At 36.8% G+C, this 25,614-nt stretch overlaps 1 protein-coding gene across 2 annotated transcripts in view; it reads left to right on the top strand.

The window, feature by feature from the left end:
• NFATC3 (nuclear factor of activated T cells 3) overlaps nucleotides 1-25,614 on the top strand; it is a 77,524-nt gene that overhangs the window by 30,974 nt on the left and 20,936 nt on the right. For both annotated transcript variants that reach the window (XM_059824710.1, XM_059824709.1), the window contains exons 4-9: nucleotides 15,368-15,567; nucleotides 16,754-16,926; nucleotides 17,706-17,846; nucleotides 20,092-20,147; nucleotides 20,779-20,905; nucleotides 22,774-23,826. In XM_059824710.1, coding sequence (XP_059680693.1) covers nucleotides 15,368-15,567; nucleotides 16,754-16,926; nucleotides 17,706-17,846; nucleotides 20,092-20,147; nucleotides 20,779-20,905; nucleotides 22,774-23,826 — 1,750 coding nt within the window. The remainder of the gene's footprint in view (nucleotides 1-15,367; nucleotides 15,568-16,753; nucleotides 16,927-17,705; nucleotides 17,847-20,091; nucleotides 20,148-20,778; nucleotides 20,906-22,773; nucleotides 23,827-25,614) is intronic.

Below are 25,614 nucleotides of genomic sequence, written 5' to 3'. Positions count from 1 at the left end.
GACAGCTTCTGAACACTGTAAGTGCCTCTTGTTTGTGTTTTTATTAGGTTATTTCTGTCAAATGGTACCCATAAATTCTGTTCACTTTCACTTAAATGTTTGGAGTAAATTAAACTTGACTGTTTCTTCAGCATGAACCAAAGGTTATTACTAACAGTTTAATGGTAGCTATCTCCTTAAAAAGTAAGGCATCACCTAGTTACAGATAACCAGTCCAAATCCAATGAAAGGGCAAGTAAGACTTGTTTCTTGCTTTCTTTTTTTGACATCATTTCCATTGTCTTAACAGAATCATGCAAGCTTTATTGTCTCTTAGAAGAGTTTTGATTACTTTGAAGAAAATGCAGTAGTACAGGCAACAGTCCTCATCTGGCTAAGAGAGGGTTATATACTGACTGTTTTGATAACTGGTACCTGCCATTAACAGTTGCTTTGGCTGGGTTCTTTAGCTAGTGCTAAATATTCCAAACGCTAATGGCATCTAAAGCGTATTATTTAAATACTTTGCAAACACCATCCAATTATTGTTGATCTCAGAATTAGATGTAAGATCCTGGTAAATTAGTCTTGACTTTCCTAAGAAAGCTTTGCCATCATATTCTCTTTGAAGGGAAAGATGTGTGGGTTTGGTATTGTGGGTATAACTGTGTGCAGAAGCTGTGATGTTCTCCTCCCCGACTCTGAGTACAGGTGTGTACACAAATATCTTACTCTGTGCTGGGAAGACTTCTGGATTAATTAGGGGTAGTCACTGATGTCTCCTTTAATATCTGTGGTGCCAGCTGGCTCATGCAGCTTGAAAGGGAACCCACCCTTTCATTCACGGATATGGGGAAGATTGTGCTGAGGAACTGTGGGACTTCTTAAGATGCCTTGATTTATCAGTTTGCCACATCCCTGGGTGAAAGCAATGTCTCTTTACTTATTCACCTCTATCTTGCTTAATGGTCTTCTATCGTAATCCCAAACCAGTTTAAGATAAAATGTAACTGCTTATTTATAAGTCAAGTCAGACAACAATTAGAAAATCCTCAAAAAACAAGTAGGAAAAAAAAAAAATTAATCCCTTTACTTTAAGATTACAGCAGGGTTTGTCTTTTCCCCCAAATCCAGGATATTTCCTGTTCTTTCCAGCAAAATGGCAGTCAGGGTTTCAGTCCTTAGTCTTTCACTATAGCAGTCTCTACATTAAAAAAGTATTTGATATATTTATCCTACTCCAGTAGTCGGAAGTAACTCATTACAATTTGAGACCAGACGCAAAGTGCTAATAGGATTGGCATAATCAGTCCCCATTCTCTTTATCCTACTCTACCTGTAGTATAAACATGTTATTGCTTTTTCCCCTTATAGTTTATTCCTCCTCTCTGGCAAGCAAATTCTGTCATGCTTTATAATTACATCAGTTTTGGAACATCTCTAATGTTATACCTATATAAATAAAGATGCACCAGCAGGATTTAAATGTCTTGAACTATCTGCTCCTTTTTCCTTGCCTCAGCAATCTCCTTCCAAGCTCTTCATCTAATGGATGTCTTTTCTCAACCTGACTCCTAGTGCTATTCTTTGGGCTATTTATCAAACTCTGTTTCTTCTCTGATGGTTTACCTTGCACTTTTTCATTCCTCCTGTTTTCCTCTTAAGACTTTGTATCTTTCCTTTCTCTCCCCCAAAAAAAGGGCTGGTTATCTGCATTCCATCTTCTTTCTTGAATGTCTTTCCATATCCTTCTATTTCCATTCTTAATGTGAGCTCTTCATCCAACTTTCATGTTCCCTACAAAGTTGCCCAATATTTTCCTTCTCATTACAGTACTGTGGCCTAACCAGCTCCAACTTTCTCCTATTGTCAGACCTACTTGATTTCTTAGCACAGTAGAGGCAAGAGTCAAGTGCTTATCAGGGAAGTCTATGCTGCAAACTAGGGAAAATTGAGGATGCCTGGAATCTGAAAGTCGTCTGGGCACATTTCTTCACGTGGAGCATTGTGTTGCTTTAGTCAGTGGAGAATAAGTAGGCGCAACTTTCACATGCCAGGGTGCTGGCACTGGAATTAAACACATCATTAATGATGATGGAAACTTGAGACAATTTTAGCTGACAAAATAAGTGTCTGCTGAGCTTTTGCGAACTGCATTCAATTTTTATTTTTTTTTCACTAGGGGAACTTGTTTTGCTGATGTTTGTAAGATTTGACAAATACATGTAAGCTTTCTCTTGCTTACAGAACTAGATGCTTCTAAGCTGCAGTACTAGATGCAAGTTAAAAAAAAACAGATCTGTAATCTATGTGACTTACACCAATGATTTTAAAAGCTATTTATTTGCATTACAATTATGAAATACCTTGCTATGGCAAGAATGCTCTTTTAAAAATGGGGATAGTATTTATGTGTCTGACAGTCTCATGCTTAAACACATGGATTATACTATGCCTCTCTAAATTAAAATAACTACAAATGCAAATCAATATTCTATTTTGCAATTTGCAATTTGGTCTCTTCCAGCTGGATTAGAAATTAATTGTTGTGCTTGATGGGAGAGAGGAAGTTGTTATGAAACAAAACATCGATTTGTATTAACTTTTTACTCACTGCTGGGAAAAACAGTATGCTAAGGGCCAAGTTTGGTGAAAGGTAAATACTAAATAGCTGTGAGCAGATGAAAATTACTGTATTTAAATACAAAAGTGAAATATTTTCCAGAACTTCTGGAAGCTTATTACACAAATCCAGTTCACGATATGCATGACTATTTGTTTCTGACTTAACTTTTCTTTTTGGTGCTCTTAGCTTTACACCAGTCACTTCCATGTGTGTGATCATTGCAATAAAGTACTCAGCATTTTCTTGTGTGAAATAACTGTATATTAACCAGTGTCAGAGACGAGAAGGGATGTGGGTGAATAGAATAGCATACTTCAGTTGGAAGGGACCTACAACGATCATGAAGTCCAATTGCCATGTCTAAAGGTGTGTGTGCTTTTGCTTGCTACACAATTTGTTTTGCTCTTGAATGTTATTTTATAGAAAGCTAGAGTATTTAATTTCTGAACTGTGAAACCTCTCAGGTTCTGCATGTGCAGTTGATGTATTATTTAAAATAAAGATTTTAAGATAGTACATAGCTTCAAGCCATTAATCTATTAGTGCATGTCATTAATCTATTACTAATACTATACCATACCTGTTGCTAGGAGACTAAGCTTCTGACAAATTTGGCATCATCTGTTGTCAGTAGCTTTAATCAGCTTACTTCCAAATGTGAGGAAATGAAACGAGTGCAGCATCGTGCTTTGCTTTGTAAGTCCATTGACTTTAAGGATGCAAATTCTGTAATAAAATTCCCTTGTTTTCAGCTTTTTTGAGGCAAAATGTTCTTAATAGCAGATACCTGTCATTTTAATTTCTGCTTTCATGGGAGTATGTTCCAGCTAATCTGTGTCATCTGGAACAATTTATTTTACCTTGGTAGAGAATCTGCAAGATAACGCTGACAGTTTTCACTGGGAAGGAATAAATAACTTGGCAGAATGGTTAGCAAGGGGAAAGATGGCAGGCTGAACTTTTGTCATCCAAATTATGTAGAAATACTGTATTGCGTTGTCAGGAGACATAGAAAGCCTCTGAGCACTGTCTGCCTTTATCTTTCTAACTCAATAGGTTAGAGTACTTACTGTACCCATCTACACAAAGCCTTTTAAACAAATAGCTGCCACATTTCATCTGATGAATGATCATCATTGCTTGAATTTCCCACCCTTCCCACAGGTCAAATTATGCATAATAAAATAATGTTTGCACTTACAGTTTGCTAGAATGAGATTTTACTGTTACCTAAAATGGTTAGGGTTCTTCATGAGACTTCACTTGGATAATGCTTATTATAAAACATACAAGCATTTTAGAGCAGGTGGGCACATGATAAGGATCTCTCAGGGATAGTGGTTGTTTTTTTTTTACTCTTGTATTTTAGCTTTCTGATCTAAAATGACTTTTTTCTTTTTAAAACAAATAAACCTGTTTTGTATACTGTGTTCCTGCTGTTTACATCAATTTCTGCAATTTTCTGAGTTTTCGTAAGTATTTTAAATGTAATGATATCTTTTGGTAGTAAATTCCACAAACGGCGTTGAACACAAGAAGTAGTATTTCCTTTTTACCTTCTGTCCTGTTACTGTTGAAGAAGGTGATCTATATGATGTTCTTCTTGGTAACTGTACAGTGTGATGTACTGAGGGACTGTTGAGCTAACAGCTACTTGTTAGCACTATTCTGTATGCAAGAAGGAGTATCTGTCCTGTGGCCATTTACCACAGTAGGAATCGGTTCTAGATGTGAACTATGACAAGGGTAATTTATTCTAAAATGGATGATGTATCTTGCAACAGACACTGTATAGAATCCACTTATGCCCCATGCATGCAAGACAGATTTGGGGCAGTGGTAGCTATTAAGAGTTTGCCTGTACCAGATGTGTCTTTTTGCCATACTATGAAGGGTTTGAGGATAGAATCATTCATTAATTCCTCTGCTGTAAGCAAAATTCTTACAGTAGTTGATTCTGCAGGAACAGGAGGGGAAGCATCATGTAACCCATATAGGGAACTCAGCAGTATTACAGCTGAAGAAAGGTGTAAGATCAAAAATGAAAGAATTGTTAAATAAAAACTAGTTTATTTAAAGAGTTACACAATTCTAGTCATTGACAAGTAAACAGTAACCTCCTGTGTGAGGTTTAACAGTGACCTGTGAAAGAGGGACTGAATGTCAGCTCTGTTGGAAGTGATTGCAGAGCTTGAAGTCATGACTGAAGAGCTGCAATGGAAGAAAAAGTAAACTAATTGAGCTAAAGCAAACTAATTTTGAACTACTTTGAAAATTCTGAAATAGGAATGTGTTCTCAAAAAGCCTGTCAAACTGTGCCTGAGTTCTGGTGGAAGAAACTAAAACCTACAAGAGAGGATCTAACTGAGCAATGTCAGAGATGATCTGATAAAAATAAATTAACAAAGGATTGTCTAAATGAGTGTCTGTTTCCTGACCTGTAATTCTGTGGCTGTCACCTTTTCTCAGGTGTTCTGTGTGGCCAATGCACGTAACTACCTGAATAACAGGTATAATACCAGAGTCCCTGTTCTCTAGGCCCGATAAACAGCACGCTTTTTCTGTGTTTCACGACCCTTTCCATTCTTCCTGCCTTTCACTTGTCGATTTTTATTTATGTCTTGAATACTTCCCCATTTTGTACATCACCAGAAGGCAGGCTGTATCGCAGCTCTAATTGCCTACTGTTGTTTGGTGAAAACAACCCGCAAATAAATCTAGAAGGCAGAAGGTAAGTCTCAGCCTGTGTGAACCATGTAGTGGGCTGTATTGGGAAAAACATTGACCTTTGGATGAGATTCTAAAAATACGTATCTTTCAAGAACAGTTTGACTATTTAGGCATCTTCTGCTCCAGAATCCCCAAAATAGATACCAAAAGCCATATTGATGCATCTACTACTATCATCTGCTATTGAATACTCAATCTAGAAAATGCAGTAATTAATGTGAAAAACATTAAAAATGGCACGCTGGACGACACAGTCATTTGCTTTTTGTATCATATGTTTTCCAAAATGTGGAAAAGTAGTAATTTTTTTCCAAAGTAAAACCAATTTATGGGTTTCTTTCTGTAGCCTATGTGGGAATAACCTATTTTATCCCGGAAATGCTTGTCCAAAAACTGTCCATAGCATAATTTGGCATTGGGAGTTGGTATTTCAGGAATAGCACACTTTTTTCAAGAGGGTAGAGCAAACTGCAGGTGGATAGCGTACTGTGATGGCTAGTTAGAGGTGACCGGCAATTCTGCACTGTGTGAAGTTGTACTATTAGTCTAACACTATTTTAGCTGTGAACTGATCTCCTTTTTTGGGTAGTGTAGAGTGGGACAGGACTCTGAGCTAAAAGACTCTTCAAAATATGCCTGAAATTGTTATTTAAAACACTTTCAATCCTGTCTGCAAGCAGTGAGTGAGTGTATAAAAGTGTGAGATTTCAGAAATAGAAATCCAAGTTTTTAAACCTTGAAGGATGTTCTGTACATTGTGTAAACATACGGTATCATGACCAATAATGCACTGATATTTGCAATTACTTGTTTGCTTTAGTCCTTTGCAGGACCCATTTGTGTTTGTGATGACCTTTAAAATGTTTTTAAAATTGGACTTGTGCCACTACCTAATAGTTTATTTGTTCCTTTTATGTCTCACTTTTTTTCAGAACTGAAAGGTCTGTACTATTTTAAAGTCTTCAAGTCAGTCTACTCAATAAGTTTATTTAGCAAAAGAGGAAGGAGGAAGCTTTTTTGATGTGCATGCTTTTCCTTCTCAGTTGATGAAAAGGTACATCAAATAATCAAGTGATAGAAAATAGTATTGCACTTCAGGAAGGGGAAGTAGATTTGGTTTGGTTTAATATATTTAATTTTAAAATCAGACATTTAATTTTTTGTAACATTATAACCTTTCCAGAATCGGAATGAAATAATAAAAAAATTCCCATACACTATTGAGACTTTCTGAGATTGTGGTTGGGATATTTGCCTCCATCTGAATGGAGTTTTCTCCCATGAATTTCTCCAGTTTCTTTTAAACAGTCCACTGAAGATTATAGGTCAGCACTCGTCGCAAGGCCACAAGGGGTGACTGTGGTCAGTCTGACTTTCAATATCTTCCCTGAACTCCAATTTCTTGATTTGATATATATGGTTTGTTTCAGGCTTTTAAAAATGCAACTGTTGATAAATTCATGATAAATTGTACCACTGGTGTTAGTCATTGTGTGTCTTTTGTTTCAAATTATGTTCATCCTCATGCCGTTGGATCTTCGTCGTCCCTTGCTTTTGTTCCCAGGTCATTGTTAAGAGGCGTGCTGTTCAGCTTGGCAGAGTAGCCCTTCAGCTTTTAAACCAGCAGTCTTCACAGTTCTTTAGGACAGTAGCTGCACAGCACTCGAAAGTGAAATTCTTGTGGAGAAATGTCTGAAGAAAAAAGTTTGACTCTTCAAAGCCATGCACTGGTGCCTCTTTGATACTGTTGTCTGAAAGATTCCAAGCTTGTGGGTCACATCTCTGTTGTCTCAGAGGGCAAAAGGTTTCAAAGGCGTGGATTGCCTTTCTTTCTTTAAATGAAATTTAAAAAAAAAACAAAAAACAAACAAAAAAACCCCTATTTTACTTTAGAAGTGGACTAAAATCTAATCAGTTAAATTCTTTTCCTTTAGGATTGTTTGGGTTTCATGGTGAATTATACCATATCTTTACTCATATAGTCTTCCAAAGTAAAAGTAAAAATACCTAATTCAAGAGAACAGCTTTATCTTTCCTTTCACCTCCATATAATGGGGCCTTCATTCTCCTCTTTTGCCCTCCATACCTTACACCCTTAACTTTGCGGGGGTGTTCTAAGGAATACAGAAGTCACTGAAATGCATCTGGCTGCCATGAGACTATCAAGGAGGAAATAACTAGTTACAACACGCTTTTCATATGAAGGTGTTGTGAAAAGCCTAGGAAATCTGCATCTGAAGTAAATGTTTAGTAAGTGCTTATAGTTCTTTACACAGCTGTGTATTTCCTTCCCCATTCTTCATGTTTGAACTGAGGATTTTTATATGGATTCTGGTGCATTTGGTGAAGCCAGACTTGTTAATCAAGTCTTTTGTTCACTGAAGTTATCCTAAATTTTTCCCCTGACATGTCTTGTATTTCAAGACTATGCCCTATTTTTAGGGAGGCCTATTTGTATGTACAAGCTTTCTTTCTAATCAGCCTACTTTACCAATCCAGTAATGCTATAAGCAGTGAATTAATTGTGCAAAGGCGAAGGAGCACTAAAGTGTTGATAGAATCTTCATCTTCAATTAGCAAGCAAAGAAAAGGCTCATAAAAGAAAAGATGAGTATTAAACCCCAGTGAAAGTTTGGTTAAACATGGCAATTTCCTAATAAATGCTGGAAAGTTGTGCAGGAAAATTGCTTTAAAAATACAATCAAATGGGTTTTGGCACTGTCTGAAGATCATTAGTATTGTAGTATTGCTTGATTTGTGAGCATAAAACTTACCTAATGATATTATTTTTTTCTAAATCCTGCCCCTGCGCGCCTCCCCCCCCCAAGTTTTAGTTCCATTTTTTTCTTTTAGCTTTTAGTCTGAAAGAGTAGGCATGTGAAACCTTGACATCACTTCTGGATTGAGTGACACTATTAGGTATTGGGGTTTTTGTAAATAAACAAAGGGGCATTTGGTTCAGTAAAACAGACTATTTCAAAGTATACTAGCATTGTCTGGTAAGTACCTGTTTACTGTGAAGCGTATGTTTTCTGTTGGATATTTTTCTCAAGTCTTGTTACAGGTTTTAAGAAATCACATCTTGTGGATAAATAACATTTATATTTTAATAGAGATTGGTAATACTTGGCCTGCAACAATAAACGGAAAACATAGTCAGAACCTTCTTAATTTAAAAAAAGGCAGGGAAGGGGGGGTAAAACTTCTAAATTTTACAGACTAAAAAAAGTCTTCTCACAAGCTTGTCTAGTGTTGCAAGCTTTCCTTTAGATCAGAGCATGGAATTGATGACATATGAGCCAGATGTGGCCCCAATATAATCTGGAAAAATGCTAACTTCTTTTTTCCAGGTAGATGCCTTGTATTTCATGTGACCTGTTTGCTTTCCTCAACAAGGAGAAGGTCCTCACCACTGCCGCAAAATTCCAAGTTTAAATGCTGCTGTCTTCAGTGATCAAATTAATCTGTATAGTCTCTAGTGTTACACATTTTTTAAGGATTTTCCATATGTGCATTAAGAATGTATGAATGTTTTTGAAATATAAAATACAACTTCTTGATGATCCAGAAATTCTCTCATTAACTATGTAGTTACTTGGTAAAAATTGTAGAGTAAGTATCGACATGCATGCATGAGTTTACTGTATGCAGTATAGTAATACGGCTGGGACTGCTTTGGCGTGAGGCTCTTCTGGCTTATCCTGTAGTGACCTTCAGTCTTTAGCCTTCCAGCTTTAGTTTAACTTACGCATGCACTGACCTTTGCTATGGAAACGATACAGAAACACAAAAACAACTTGGCTGAGTTTCCTCGGCAAAGCAATGGGTGGTGTATCAGGATTCTGTTACAGAGGAGGGTTTCTAGAGGTCAGTAGTGACAGTGTGCAGTAATTACTAGTTGTCTACAGCACACTGTTTGCTACTCCTGGGAAAGCGGTGTATCTTTTTTTAAAGTAAAATCAGTAACTTTTTTCTTTTTAGTGTGCAGCTCTAGGATTGCGTGTTAATAGAGTAAATGCCGGAAGGTATACTTGAAAATATACCAGTAGTTTCAGTTACTGTCTTTCTGTAAGTGACCCATGACTGAATCTTGGGCAGGCTGATAGTGTAGCAATTCATTGTAATGCATCTTCATTGTGGTGATTCTGCAGCACTTACCAGGAGGTTGTAAAACGGTGTTAATTTAAGCACCTGTGGTCTGTACAGAGACACTATTTATCTTATTTGCATATATTGTGTATTCTTTACTAAGGTGAACTAAAGGTACAGATACCATGGCTTCATTAAGTATTTGAACAAAACGTAGTATCTGCTCTTTCAAGTCTATTATGTAGGTATTTTCATTGAAGAGTAATCGGCAATATTTTTTACTGACTTAAATGTTTGGGCTGTTCAACATACAGAATTGTGCATAAAGCAGATGAGGTAATAAGAAAGCGTCACCCTGCTGTCAATGAAACTAAGAACAATCTACTTTTTTTTTTTTTTTGAATGAGAACAAAACTGTATTTAAAAGGAATGCATTTTAAATTCTAATATATGTAATTTTTCCCGATTTGAAGTTAATCTCCTTCATTATTCACAGGACAGGTATTGCATCAGTAATGCCAATTCAGGCTCCAAATATAATCTTTCTTTTGGGGGAGAGATGACACCATTCCTAGGAGATGGAAGGTGGTTCAGATTCTGTGATAATTCAGTCTCCAGCGGGGACCAAGTGTGGTGGGCAGAAAGTTCTACTTTGCTTACTATGTAAAGGGTTTGTGTAGGGAGTGACATCCAAGGCTTACTCTCACTAGGATTATTCATATAGTGGACTTCAGAATACTTTCCTGCTCTTCAGCAAACTGTTGAATGCACCTGCAGTTAAATAAGGTAGGAGTACTTTCGGGTGAATTAACAAAGGAATCCAGCATTGTCCCCTGTTCTCAGGAATGGTATGACACAGGCTGTCTTTCACTGTGTGGTGTTGGTTTCACTGAAGGCTTAGGTTATGTAAAAGAAATTACATGGGATGTGCAGGCATCCTCTCCGCAAGCTATTTGCTACCTACCCCTTGGCTCACTGGCCCCCACAGACTCTTCTCTTTGATTACAGACACTGTAAATTTTCAATCCTACTGTTGCAGAATCCGTGTCGTGCCTAGAGTTGTCAGCTCACTTATTAGACAAGATTTAAGGGGAAAACATTAATTCTAAAGCACAAATTTGTATAATAAAGGTTGGGGGGTTTTGTCGGTTGTTTGGAGTTTTTTTTAATCAACATGTTGTTTTTGACAATCTCTCCAGCTGCCTCGAAGTTTTAGCTAGCGTATACGGCTGCCTTATTAGCGTCCATAGCCTATTAAGCTTACTGTCTTTTTTGCGGTAAATATGGCTGTTGGAAACACGAGGACACTGTGCAGCCTGCTCATTGCTTGCTTAAGACTGTGATACGGTTCCTTTTTACACTGCCCCCGTAACTGTGATCAGGCCCTGAATTACACTCTGAGATGGGGTTATTCTTTTCTTCCCCACCCCCCAGCTTCCTTAATTGCCACACTTACTTGCACACATGGGTTATATTTATGGCTTTACATTGTTTTTCTTTTATGCTGTTCTCTTTTTATTTTAAACCTTGAATAAATGCAATAAATAATCTGTAAATTTATGAAGTCTCTGCTACCTTGCCAATGTGTTACTACTCTGCCTAACTATATGTATATACACATATATATATGTGTATTCCAGTACCTTTAGCAGGACTTCATTGCAGATCCTTTACAGCAATTCATTTGAGACAAAGCTATAGTGTAAGCATCTGATTTATATAGTTGGGGGGGAGGGGCTTGTTGGCTTCTTTGTTTGTTTTGAGACTGGTTTACGCTAGCATGGCTTTTAAGTATGTATGAAATTTTCAGGGTTTTGTCCCAATGTTATTACAGATAATTTTCAATTATGAGATGCCTTATTTATATGTTTCTGTATTATAACATGTATCGGTTTCTTCGAAATTACTATAAAAGCATATTCTGTTGCGTTACAATATTTCTCCTTGTAGTTTCCTTGGGGCATTGGATTTCTTGTTTGTTTTCATTTAATTTAATATATAAACCAGAAGGAAAGTGACTAAAGGTGGTACTACTGTGTGGGGTCTTGTTCTGGGGTTTTTAGTATTTCTTCTGAAGCTGTTCAGATTTCTACCTTGGTATAGCTAATGTACTGTAGCAATGTGAGACAGTCAACAAGCACACAAGCTTGTATCCCAGGAGAATCACACAGAAAATGCACTTGATGACTTATTGATAAATACTTAATCGTTGGTGGGGTGGGTGTTTTTTGTCAGACTTTCCCCCCACTTTCCCCTCCCACAAGATGCTTTGCAGAAACCAAGCCCTATATGTCTTCCATAATAGCATATCTGGGCAAGCATAGAGGGTGAACTTTGCCCAAGAATGATGGAAGCCAAACTAGTGTTAGACACGGCTTTGAGCAATTCAAATGTAGCGTACGGCCATACAGGCTCATAGGCAATAGCATTGCAACTGCTGGCACGGGGTATATTTTGCTTTAGTTAAATTAAGCTCCTGCTCTGTGTAGGCTTCTGTAGAGGACAGTTTCTCTACTGACTTTAGACAGACCAGCTTAGTTTTACAAGTATCCCTCCCTGCCTCCCCTCCTTCTCTCTCTCGTATCACTAGTATTTCTAGAACTGTTGTGTACAGGTCCATTGTTAAGGAAGGGGAAGATAGCTTTAACTGGAAATTAGCTTTGTCACAGTGACCCTGTTTGGAAGTTACTCAAATTTTTGAACAGGTCTTGCTCGTAATTTACATAATTCCCAGTATTAGAGTGAATACATTTAACGAACGTCACATTTAGGCTGTATTCCATTGTGTTAAGATTTAATTTTAACTCTGAGGAAAATGGATGGTGGAGTCACAGTGTTGAGAACTTGGAACAAAATGGCTGCTGTAAATGCTAAATTAATACAGGTCCTTAAATTTTCTTTAAACTCCTAAAATAACTCTGACTCATAGAAAACATGAAAATATTCATTTGGTATTTTAAAAAAAAATCCTTTGGGAAGATGTTGCGAGTCCTGCATCAAGTACAAAAAGCAACTTATGCGTTTATGTATTCAGTTGATGTAAGAGTCCCTATGGTCCGCTATCAACACGACAATAACTAAGAGTAAAGTTTGTTGTGGTCCAGTTGTGTTCCTGTAGTTTACAGGTGACTTCCGACAGATGAAGGGAGAGAAACCTGTCAGTACACTGATGGTCACAGGAGGTTCTTTGTCTCCACTGTAATATTTGTGAATGCTTGAATATCACATTTATTTACATGGGAAGCAACTCTGATAACCTAGACTGTCTCTACTCAATGGCTGAGGGTTTTTTTCAGTTTGACTTGTTGGGGGTTTTTTGCTGGATTTAGCTCTGTTTGTACTGAGAACTCCAGGGCGAACAAAAAGATTTTACATATTTGACAGAACAAAAGCCTGCAAATAATAGACATACATATACAAATTTAAATAAATGAGATCATGTAAGAAATCAGTTGGAAGTATGTCAATTATAGGACAGGATACTGTATTTGATAAAAGCTGCCATGACTTTTAAAGATTGCATGGCTTTTTGTGGCAGATACTTTTCCTTAATGAGGGTCTGAAGGAGTAAGGATTGTTAAATCCAGAAGGAGATGTGACTGTTTGATTTAATGTTATTAAGTTGGTTTGTTCTGCTTGCCTGTGCACACATGAATTCTCGATGGTAGCTGGAGTCAGGTGGGGAGACAGATGAGAATTCATTGAGTTTAAGGACAGAAACCAGTCTGCTTTAGCACGACCTTGTTTGTAGTTATGTACAATGCAGTACAAATGTAGCCTACATTTTTATGGTAAAAGTTGAACTGGGCTGGCCTCTTAAAGGCACAACACCTGGGAGACGTTGTACATATCCGAAGAAAAGTACCAGGAGATGTGCAACAACAGAATTCAGAATTCTTTGTCTACAACCATGAAAAACAGCACCGTCTCCTTACTGCAGTAATTGTGTAGAGATCTCCCAGCCCAGAAAAGCAATAGAAGCAGTAATTCTGAACTGTTTCCTTTCTTTCCTCTCCATTCACTTAAAAAGAAAAAAAAAAACAAAAAAAACCCACAAACCAAAAAACCCCAGGAGTATGGCCATTTTCTGAGAGCAATCTCGTGATGCCGTGATTGTAACAAATAATGCATTTGAACTATCGAGCTTTTGTGTCAGCTGCTCAAGATACGTATGTATGTTGTTGCTCCTCAATACCAGTTACATGCTGTAGCTTGTCTGTAGATGTAGTATGTCTCAGGAATGATTTTAGAGTGTGTGTGTGTGCGCGCGCGCGCTGGATATGAAGAGGTGAAGAACAAGCCTCAGTTGTTGTTTTGGGTTTATTTGAGTAAGCTCGGTTTTATTTGTCCTAAATGGTCTAGATTTGGCTGTTCTGCTTCTCAATTACATTTAACCTCATTGGGCAAATGGGAAGAACACAAACTAAAATTAATAGAAAGCAAATACGACCGTGCTGTTGTGTCTAGATGGATTAATTAACGAGTGAGTATGACATCTTGGACAAAAGCATTCATGTAAGGCTGAAAGCTTTGAGAATGGCTCTTTAAAGGTCCAGACTTCTGTCGGAAACCCAGTTTCTGTTCTTGATTGAGAAAGCTCTAATAAAAGTGACAGGACTGGTAGGTGCTGTCATAGCTTGTAACTTGAATATAGAAAACATGCGTTCATTTGGTCTACATAAAACTTACTGCCAGTAGTAGTGCATCAAGATACAAGGAATCTACAGTGGTGCTTCTGATTTCTGGGTGTGGGTGTGCTTTGGTTTTTTGTACTGCTGACTACTGGCATTAAATTACTCTTGTAAGTAGGTTAAATTGACATGGGTTTGTTTGTTTTTTAAGTGTTAGCTCTGTGAAGAGCTTGGATAATATTGTTATGTGACCAAATAACTCTCCCTAGAGACAAAAATATTGACATGACAAAACCACATTTAAAGAATGACTGTGTGGCCCTCCCTCCAGTTTTGAACATAAGTTGATTTCGAAGTCAATGAAATGCAAATTTGCTGCATTGGTCTTTGGAAATCATTTAACTTAAATCTGCCAGTTGCAGGAAGGTGAAGTAAACTTCATGGATTTATAAGATGTGTTTTATAGGCTTTGGATGTAAAATTACAGTGGCTAAACGAAACTTGCATGTTACTGTTGGTTAAAGTTGTTTCCTTAAATCTTCTGGATAATATGTTACCAATGTACTATCATAAAACTAGCTTTTTCTTTTAGAGTTTGTTTATTTTTTTTCCCTGATGTTTCAATGTGTTTTGTACCTAGAATGACTACTGTTAGCTCAAGCAACAGGTGGGTTTATGACAACTGAGTGCATTGGTGGTTAGGCTTATATTTAAGAAAAGGAAAGATGCATGAATTAACTTAACATTTATCAAATTTGGGGTTTTAAAAAACATTTTCTTTGCTAAAAATAAGCCATACTTGATTTTCTAGCTATGAGTTAAATTTTCTTTGTCCTGACATAAGAGGTTTTGTGAATGCAAATGTATTAAGTTTAATAAAACTCACTATTGCATTTCATGGTAGAAAAACTAAACTTTAAAATATTTTTAGTATTTCTAGAAACTAGGTGTATCTTAGTAAAACTGATAGTTTGGCCTTGATTAAAAAGAATGTCAGAAACGCACCTATAACATAGCATAACTTTGATGTAGAAATTCTGTGGATAAAATGATTCTTTTCTCTTTGAGACATTCGAAAGTAATAAAGATATTTTGATATCCATTTATTCTGGCAAATATTGTTGCTGATAATTGTATCGTGGGACAGGTATCCGTACACGGCTTTCTGAACTATGAAGAGATTGAAGAAGTTTTAATTAAATACTACTCTTTGACTCTTAAGTCTTTGTACTGGTTGTGTATTTATATTACGCACACACAAATGCAGTAAAAGTCAACTAATATTTTAATATTACATCTGCTTTTTCATCAGCTCCTGGGCTACAGTGAGAAACCAGTAAACCTACAAATGTTCATCGGAACAGCAGATGATCGCTACTTAAGACCTCATGCATTCTACCAGGTGCACCGAATCACTGGGAAAACAGTTGCAACAGCTAGTCAAGAGATAATAATTGCCAGCACAAAAGTTTTGGAAATACCACTTCTTCCTGAAAATAATATGTCAGCCAGGTACATCACAGCATAAATTAGCTGTTTAGTTGCTATGTGTCTTTTTTTTTATTATTATTTATGCAAACGTGAAAGAAAAATCTTGTGGAATAGCATATTTTCCACAAATATGGCTCATGACTAAGGTAGACACATCTCTTCAAACATGCCCATGTTTAGGTAGTCGGAAGTAAAGGAGTAGAGAGACAGGGACACTCATAAGACTGACGGGGAGCTAGATGAGTGCTTCTGGGATTATTCGTCCCCGTACAATCCATACATATATGTGACTCCACATTTGTAGACTTGCATGTGGGTTACTGGCCGGGAGAGTTTTTGTTTGATTTTACAGAGATGTAAGACTTTTTGCTATGAAAATACAGTCATACAGTTCCGTTGTTTGTTTCTTGATTGAACGTGGTAATTTAACTTCTGGTATCTTGGTAGGCCTTTTCCTTGTTTTGAATATTTTTTCATATTTAGCAGTTGTGTTATTCTGACTTTTCAGGCCTTGCCAGATAGAATGTGCTAAATAATAGTCTAATGGTTAGTTATAGCAACAATGAAACTGCTCTGTTCTAGCTGGAAGGTCGGTGAACAGAGCAAAGCACAATTACTGATGTAGCACATTTATTTCTTATGTAGACTTCTGAAGTCAGCTTAAGTTTTCCTAGGTGCAGACTTTGTGCTAATCCCATTGAATGCTATGAACTCACGATGTGCAAGATAACAGGTTTATGTATACGTGTTACTTGATTAAAGTGTGTGTGTCTCATGAGTAATCGATAACTATGTGGAACGGTAGCTGGCATTTGATGGCTACACTTTTGTCATTCTCTAGTCCTTCCTAAGGCAGAAATAAATACAGATCTCTTGCTCCTTGTAAATGATGTTTACTATGTTAAATAACTTACTTCAAAGGTTAAACAATGTGCAATAACACATAATCTTTTAAAGGTTCAAAAAAGCAGCAGCTAGACACTTAAAGACAAAATGTTTCAACAGAGTACTTGCTGCCATTTTTGACGCTAACAGATCTTTTAATCTCAGATGTTTAAAATAACATTTAAAATAGCATAACATGGGGAAAAAATAGAATGCTCTTCATTCTTTAGCAAAGGAGAGGCTTACAGAGTATACTTTGGCAATAGTTTGATTCATTTTCTTCCATTTCTCTTCTGATCCATCTGTCCTCACCTATCTCCAGTATCGATTGTGCTGGTATTTTGAAACTTCGCAATTCAGATATAGAGCTCCGTAAAGGAGAGACAGATATTGGAAGAAAGAATACCAGAGTGCGACTTGTGTTTCGTGTTCACATCCCACAACCTAGTGGAAAAGTCTTATCTCTGCAGACTGCTTCCATACCTGTTGAATGCTGTAAGATTGCTTTAACTATACATAATTTATACTCATGTTTTCTGCATGTGTCAGTAGTATTGTCATTCTGACAATAAATATTGTCAGAATTATGTATAACAAGTGTGTGTAAAAAGCATTGTGTGTAAAGAGCTAAATTACAAAAATTAATATATCTTTATTTAAAGATGGTACTTGTCAAGTGGCAGCCTGAAGGTTTGAAGGAGAAACAATGTTTTAGGCTTTACACCTAATACTGCAGTCACGCAGTTAGCAGCTTCAGTGGTTCCTGTATATGAGCAGAGGCAGCTGATATATCTCAGTGAAAATAAATATTCATTTCAGGAAGAACTAATAGCATTTCATTTACAAGAGTCTATACCATTACTTGTCTTTATACAGTGTTACCTAATGAACGGCTGAACTTCTATGGAGTTCGTCTGTTAAATGCTGGCGCTGAGGAATCGGAACATAACCTTAAACAATCTGCATTTCTCCTAGAATTAATTTTGTCTATAAATTACCAAAGGAATATTTAAGCCAATATTCCTAAACTAAAAATTTAACTTGCTGTAGCAGTAGACGCTGTTGGAATTCATGGCTTCTTGGTGTTTCTTTTCTATAATTATATAATTTCAACTTAATTTTAAAAACAGAGAAATCATACACAAATATGACTCATATGTAAATAGATGGTCGTTTTAGTTTCAACCCTGATTCTTCAAGTTAGGATCATAAAAGAAATGTCACTATGATTACAATTGTGAATAATATTTTTTCATTTAATTTTGTCTTTAAAGCTCAGCGATCTGCACAAGAACTTCCTCAGATTGAGAAGTACAGCATCAATAGCTGCTCAGTAAACGGAGGCCATGAAATGGTGGTGACAGGATCCAATTTTCTTCCAGAATCCAAAATTATATTTTTTGAAAAAGGGCAAGGTAAATATGATCTTACTTTTTGTCATGAAAACAAAACCAAAAACACTACCTGAGCTTGATTTTAGGAAGTAAGGATGTTTTAAAAAGTAAGAAGTTAAGTCACAAGTAGTAATCTGGAACTCCAGTTTGGGCACTGATCTATATGCTGGTTGGCAATCATTAATGAAATAGTACTTCTAATTCAGGAAGACAGTTACTAACTATGAATTGTGTGTATTTGAAAGAGGCTGTTGAAAGATCATACCATGTATTTTTTCTTTCTTCTCCTGAAAAATGAAAAAATGAAAATGGGAGCTAATGGAAATGTACTCTTTGGCACTGAGATCGTGTTACATCTGACTTAGTCATTGCCTAGGAACTGACTTACTCCTAAGCTAATGAAATAAATATTGGTTAGAAAATACTACAGATTTTTTTTCCATATATTGGCATAAGATTTTCTACAGAAGCTGTTCTTAAGGGATGCATTTTTAAAAAAGTCTCAAAATCTGGCTCAGTTTTGATGTACAGTGTATGCTTCAGCTGTGTCTATGCCTAATTTGCATCTGTGAACAGGCAAGTGCGCACATAAGTAAAATACTGGCAATAAGCAGTGGTATGAACAACAGCGACCTTGTGTAGGTGTAGCAAACATTTGTGTGCTTGACAAGCCAGTCAAATATTTAATTGCCAAGAAATCAGAAATGTTATAGTCAGTTGTACTACACAAGTCTCATTCTCCAGAATCCAAGGTGAGTCTTCTAGGCAACATTTAGTCATGGGTGAGAACTACAGCAGGCTGACACTTGTATAGTACCAAAGTAGAGTTAAAAATTATATTGCAGGCATGTATTTCAGTTAAGGTGTACTAAAGACATAGTGTTTCCTTCACGCAGTGAAATCTGTAGAAAAATTTAAATGCTTTCTACTGATCCCATGAAATGAAACAAATTATTCTTTGGGAGGGTAGTAGATTAAAATTTTAAGTCTAATATATAGGAAATAGAATCTCAAAGTAAGCAAGAAACCATCTTTCTTTAAATGTAAGTACAGGTTTGAAAGCTTCCCCCCCCCCCCCCCAAACCTATGTTCTTCCTCTCTTCTATCACTTTCATAATGATGCAGCTCCATAAACTAGAGAATTTAACACCAAAAAAACCCTATCAAGTACTTTTCATTTTTATTTTATTACAACCAGATATAATGAACGTTTTGCAAGTTTTCTTTTACTTAAACTAAAATGCATGAAAAATGGTTGAAAATTTAGGACTAGCTGTCTTTAATACATGGAGTTCCTTTTCTTCCCCAATTGCCCCTTTTAATATAGAGAGCATAAAATTTGAACAACTTAAATTATCATTGCAGTGGCTTGAATACGCGATTTGAACTTTTGGGAAAGCAGTAGCAAAAGTAAATCATTAAAAATAAAAGTTTGCACCAAGTCAAATTCTTCTACATCTTACTATTTCCTTAAATATTTAAGTAAAAGAGTTGTATATTTTTTTTTTATCAGAGAATACAACATAAGTGGGGGTTTTATGTAATAATGTATTTTGACACACGACTTGAACGCCTTTTAAAGAAGTACTGCTGCTTGACAATAGGTTCCCTGATAACCTTGAACAAAACCCAGTAACAGAGAGAACCGAGTGTTAGATTAAGGATAATGGGTTATGCTAGGGCAGAGCAGAGAGAGGCTCGCCAAGGTGATTTACTTCCCTCACAACACAGACAACGTGCCCGGTATTTGAACTACGGGTCTTGCGGTTGGGGGGGGGTGTTTGTTTTAAATGTATAACCCGTGGCTATGTGCATGAAGATGTGGCATATGTTCTCTCTCGCGTGGTGACTTACAGATTAAATCATCAGCATGTTTGTTTGAATAATCGCAAGTGATTGTTAGCAATAATTTAACTACCTTTCAAAAATGTTTTTAGAAAAATGGGAAAAAAATGCCTCTGTACACCTACAGTACACACTGCCTGCTCTGGAATTAAATCTAACTGTAGGTAATCAGCAGGTTCTGTTAAAATGCAGAATCCTGCACAACAGTCAACTTACGGACAACGTCTGTAGTGTTGAAACTCCTAAAGTATCTCTATCCTTTACACTTTGTTTACAGTATATCTCTGTCAGCTGAATGGCCTCTTTATAACTGAAAATGAATGCAGTTTTACATTAAGTATTTAAATATTTTTAAGATTAAGTATTTAAGTGTTTTAGAAAATGCTTTTTGCTTGAATTATTTGTAAATTTCTCTCAACAGATGGACGACCTCAGTGGGAGGTAGAAGGGAAAATAATTAGGGAAAAGTGTCAAGGGGTGAGAAACAATTTTTCTTATTTTAGAAAGCTTTCTGTTTTAAAATGAGAAACTAGACATATTGATTGTTGTTCTGAAATTTAGACTTCTTCTAGTAAAGTACGTACATCATTGGCCGATTCAGACAGACACTGGAGACTTCTAAATTGACTTACGACTATAAAATAGCCATTAAGATGATGCTTTGAAGGAACTGGAAATAGTATGCTTGTTGTGAAAGCAATGAAACAAGAAATTGAAAAAAGAAAACTGAAGATAATTTTGCTAAGATGACAAATAATTTCCAGTGCATTAAAATTTTTCTGAAAAGCTTAATGAGCCAAAATGCAATTGACTGCTAAGAGGGTTTTTTTTATGCTCTGGGAGATAAACAAAGCATCCTTTAGATGAAGTGTCTGTTTAATTAAAAGCAACACCTTCGGAACACTTGTGTGTAAAAGAAGGAAAAAATCTCCAAAAAGAAGTTTGCTTATAGTACTGTTTTACTATGTAATACACATAAACTTGAAGCTTACCAATTTCAAAATATCAGTTTGCTTTAGTTTTGCAATAAGTGTTTTAGTTTTTCTGTAATTGAGCTGTTTCATTTGCATTTGATATGTGGAACTTTTTTGTTTTGACTTTCATATAGGCAAACATCATACTTGAAGTTCCTCCATACCATAACAAAACCATTACAGCTGCAGTTCAGGTGCAGTTCTATCTCTGCAATGGCAAGAGGAAAAAAAGCCAGTCTCAACGTTTTACTTACACGCCAGGTATTAAAAAGTTGCATTTTAATTTGTTTTTTAAAGCAGACATTTGAAAGTAATTCAGACAGTCTTATACCTTTGACAGGTAGATAAGACTAGCTTTGAATTTTCTGTAGAACAACTTACTTCAGCTTGTCTAATTAAAAAAAGCTGAAATTTAGAGTAATAAGCTACAGTGCTATGATTACAGCCAGGTGTTTCTTTGTTACACTTTTTACAGAATAATTTGCATTCTACTTTTCTTTGAGAATGATGGTGGTTCTCAGAAGCTGCTCTTCTCAATAACCCTGGTGATGACATGGAGGATAATGAGATAATAGAAGAATAGGTTTTACGCATTTTCATACACACACACACACACCCCCTGCAAATGTCAAAAAAAAAAAAAACCCACAGGTTTAGATACAAGGAAGATAAAATTTTACTATTTCTTCCCCCCTCTGGACACAGTGCAGCATGTTGAAAGAAAACAGCTTGTAACTTAGCCAGAAGCGAAAACTGTACATGTAGTTAAAACATCTTAATCCCTTCCATTTGGTATGAGGAAGTAGTTGCTGCTAGATATGCAATGCCCACTCCTTTGCCTGCCACTTACTTTCTTTTCTTTTAAGAAATTCGTACCCATTTAGAGTAGTCAGAAATCACAAGGTACCAGTGATGGTGCCAGACCCTTTAGTACTGTTTGGAGGACTTGAAGTCAGGTATCTGAAGGAGTCTTTAAAGTCAGATATGGATATTAATATAAACTCTGAAAGCTTATGTGTGTGCTGACAAAGCCAACTACCATTAGTTTACGCTATTTAAAATAAGGTTTGCTTACTTGTGCTCTAAAGTTACCTACTTCATACCTTCAGGAGCAATTTAAGCAATGTTACCCAAGTATTTGGCATACTAAGTATACATTAATTGTGTTATCAGATTTATGTGGTATTTTTCAACCATTCTTAACAATATCAGCTCCTAAAATAGTTACAAGACACATTTTAAACTATATTTTTGTTTGAGAAATCCATATTTGAATTATTTAAATGGTGGAATGAAGTAATGACACTTACTGCTTAAGTAAGAGGCAAGTTTAATTATAACTGCAGCTGTTATTGCACAAACTTTTTAAAATCAACTTAATCTATAACTATATATAACAGTTTCTTTAACAGTGTATTGTATAAAGTAGTAGTTGAGCAGTTAAAAGTGTTAGCATTTTTCTATTGTTTGTACTTAAAATCAGTATCTTTTCATGAGCCTAGCAGTAGCTGGAAAAAAAATAAAAATCCTGTAACTGAAAGTGTGTCCATTGTAACTCTGTATTGTAAGAACCATTGTTGCCATCACTGAAATTGGGGGATATGCTGAAAGAGCTGCTGTAACTAAAACAACATGTGCTACTCAAACTAGTATAACTATGTTGCCAAAGTTCAGCTGTCATCTTGATCAGAGGCTAAGGAAAGTTTGAAGCCAGCTAAAAAATTTCATTCCCCTTTTCCTAGTGCCTCATACTGAACTCTTGTCTGCCTATTTTCAGTGGATCCCAGCAGCACCCCCCCCCACCCCCGATGAGCTGTATCCTTCAGATGTACTGGACTTACTTTCTCTGGCTGGGTTGAAAATGTCTTTAAAAACATACATTGCATAGGAGGCTATTTTAGAAGGGAAGATAACTGCCTTTGAATAAATGCTAGGAGGGTTCTTCTGTCTGTTAAGGGTTAACATAGCAGGCATAAAATAAAAAAAAAAAAAAGAAAGCAGAGCAAAAGAAGGGAAATTGGAGCAAGGACATGAACAATACTGCTGTGGCTGTTAAACAGCAATTGGTGCATATTTATCACAGGATACAAATGGGTTGGAATTGTAATATGGTGTTTTACTTTTTCTAGTTATAATGAAGCAAGAGCACAGAGATGAGGTGGATTTGTCTGCTGTTCCATCTTTGGCCCTGCCTCACACAAGCAATGTCCAGGGCCTGCATTCTATCCGAACTCAATTGCCTTCACCAGAGCAAGGGCATCCACATGACAGTTTACTGTCTACATCACCCAGGAGCCTTGTGTGTCCAGTTCAACCACCGTACACAGCAATGGTGACCTCAGCAGTGTCCCACCTGCCGCATATGCAAGGTAGAAACCTTAGTCCAAGTGAAGAGTGTCATGTTTTGCCTCCTGCTGTGGTTCAGTCTTTTCAGGTAACATCAGCACCTCCTGTGAGGCCTTCTTACCAGCCTATGCAGTCTAACGATGTCTACAATGGACAGTCTGGTCTTCCTATGAACTCTGCCTCCAGCCAAGGATTTGATACTATTTCATTTCAGCAAGACACAGCTGTACCTCATTTGATAAATCTTAGCTGCCAAGCTCTACCACCAATGCAGTTTCATTCTTCAAATACAGGTTCTGTGTCAACATCAAGTACAGCAGGGCACCCACTAGCACACCCAGCTCATTCAGGACAGTCATCTTCTCACCTACCGTCGATGGGATACCACTGCCCAAGCGCTGGGCAGGGCTCCGTCCCTTCTGCAATGGGTCGGTCCCTTGGGCAGTCTTCTCCCCAGCTGCAGCAAGTCCCATACCATTCTACAAATCCAGCATCTGCTTCATCTCCATCTCCAACAGCTTCCCACCCTTTGGTCCACTCACCCCTGTCTGGACCTTCTTCACCCCAGCTACAGCCTATGCCTTATCAGTCTCCTAGCTCAGGACCTGCCTCATCTCCCCCGCCAACCACTGTAAGTCACTCGGGACAGCACTCCCCTCAAGCACATAGTCCAGCATTGGGAGGTCTTAATGCAGCGTCATCCCTAGTACACCATACCGTATGCGATTCATCTCCATTTTCACCAGATGGGGCAGCTATTAACATAAAACCAGAACCTGAAGATCAAGAATTGAATTTTCAAACAATAGGACTACAAGACATCACACTAGATGATGGTAAGTGGATATAATATTTTAATACTGGGATATAATCTATGTTAAACTACAAAGTGGGTGTGGGAGGGTTGTTTTGTTTTGCTTAGAACACATTCCTCTTCACAGAAGTTAGTTTGTATCATCAAAATGGTGTCGTATTTTTGTGTCCAAAGCAACGACTTAGTTAAAACTAATGATATCAGCTGTAAATTTGTAGTTACACAGTTCAAGTACTTTAGTCTAATTTGCCCATAGACTTTGGTTTTGTCATAAAACAGGGCTTGAGGATTAACTCCTACACACTGACACCTTACATACAAGGAATTAATTTGAAGTCTTTTCTGGTTGTCTTGTTGGTATGTTTCAGTGAAAGTCACAATAATATATCTAAGTTGCATAAATGTAGTTTGGAGTCCTGTTTCTTGGAGTTGTCCCAGTTTTGAAGGGCAGGCTAGTTTTTTCAAAATAGATCACATGCATTTTGGCACTGTCTTAGTCTCTTCACAGACACTCTGTAGATACGCTGTCATCATTCAGTACCTCTGCTCACAGTAGCTGTTTGCTTTCTCCTTGCTACTCTGGCTACCTTTTCTGAGAAATTCACTTGTTTAACATAAACAGAACAAGGACATGCTAGTGGTAAAGGCCAGGCTATAATGTTCTCTACTAATGCTCAGACAGCGTTAATTTACAAAAGTTGTCCAACCAGGTGAAAAGAAAGACATATCAGATCCTAAACATCAGACTATTTGAGGCATAGATGCAAAGCAATTTAAAGATCATGTTATGTTACTAAGTGACTGGAAGAACAGAGGGCCTGGCCTTAAGGTGTGTAAAAGATGTTTGGTATTGATGATGGGAATCTTACTAGTATCTCTTTTCTACAATAGCCTTAACTGTTGTGGGGTCTTGATTTTTGGTTTTGGGGTTTTTTTTTTATCATTGCTAGTAATTACTTAGTTGCATCGGCAGTAGTGTAAAGACTTAAGTGTAGGCCATCTGTTAAGTACCCATGTCAGTCTCAGTTCCTTGCATAAATGGAGCTTTGCTATTGTTATCTCCAGTCAGTAGTAAGAAAATTTAGTAAGAAATGCCTTTAAAGACACAGCATACTAGGAAGAAAATGAGAGAAACTGGTAACGCAGTTGGCCTTTCAGTTAAATGGCCACCCTAAATAAACAAAGCTCTCTTTTTAGAAACACTTTATCAATCATCTTAACTTTATTTAGAAAGGAAGGAAGAGACTGATTCTATCAAGGACTTGCTGGGGGGAGAAGAGCAAGGCTTTATGAAACAGAATACAGCATTTTCACTTCTGTGCTAGAGGAGTGAGAGAGAAATCTAAAGTTTCAAGAAGTGTCATGTTAGAACCTACCTTTTTCTCATCCTTCTTCCCTCCACACCCACAAAAAAGATGTAGAAATAAGTAAAATACAACTAAATACTGTAGCTAAACTTTTCACAATATAAAGCAGAAGCATTTAGCATTTGTGAGCATCTTGGCAGTTTGTTTATACTTGTTCAGAAATTAAAATGAATGCACAATAAAAAGAAAGCCAATTTTCTTCCATTGCTTACACAGTGGAATTACTGAGTTGTTTCTGTGCCGACAAAGACGTCGAATCACAGGAAAAGCTCCAAGCGCCACACTTAAAGTGCAGCCACTTGCTAATAGTTTAGAGAAGTATAATCAATATACATGAGTCAAACAGCCACAGCTTTATTAATTTCCTTTTTTTAAATAATGCTTGCTATAGAAGTTTAAAGGTGTTCTGCTAACTGGTGATTAAACTATACACTTCCTATATG

This window comes from Gavia stellata, chromosome 15 (assembly GCF_030936135.1).
Source record: "Gavia stellata isolate bGavSte3 chromosome 15, bGavSte3.hap2, whole genome shotgun sequence".
Lineage (NCBI taxonomy): Eukaryota > Metazoa > Chordata > Aves > Gaviiformes > Gaviidae > Gavia > Gavia stellata.
This window is presented reverse-complemented; position numbering and strand designations above follow the sequence as displayed.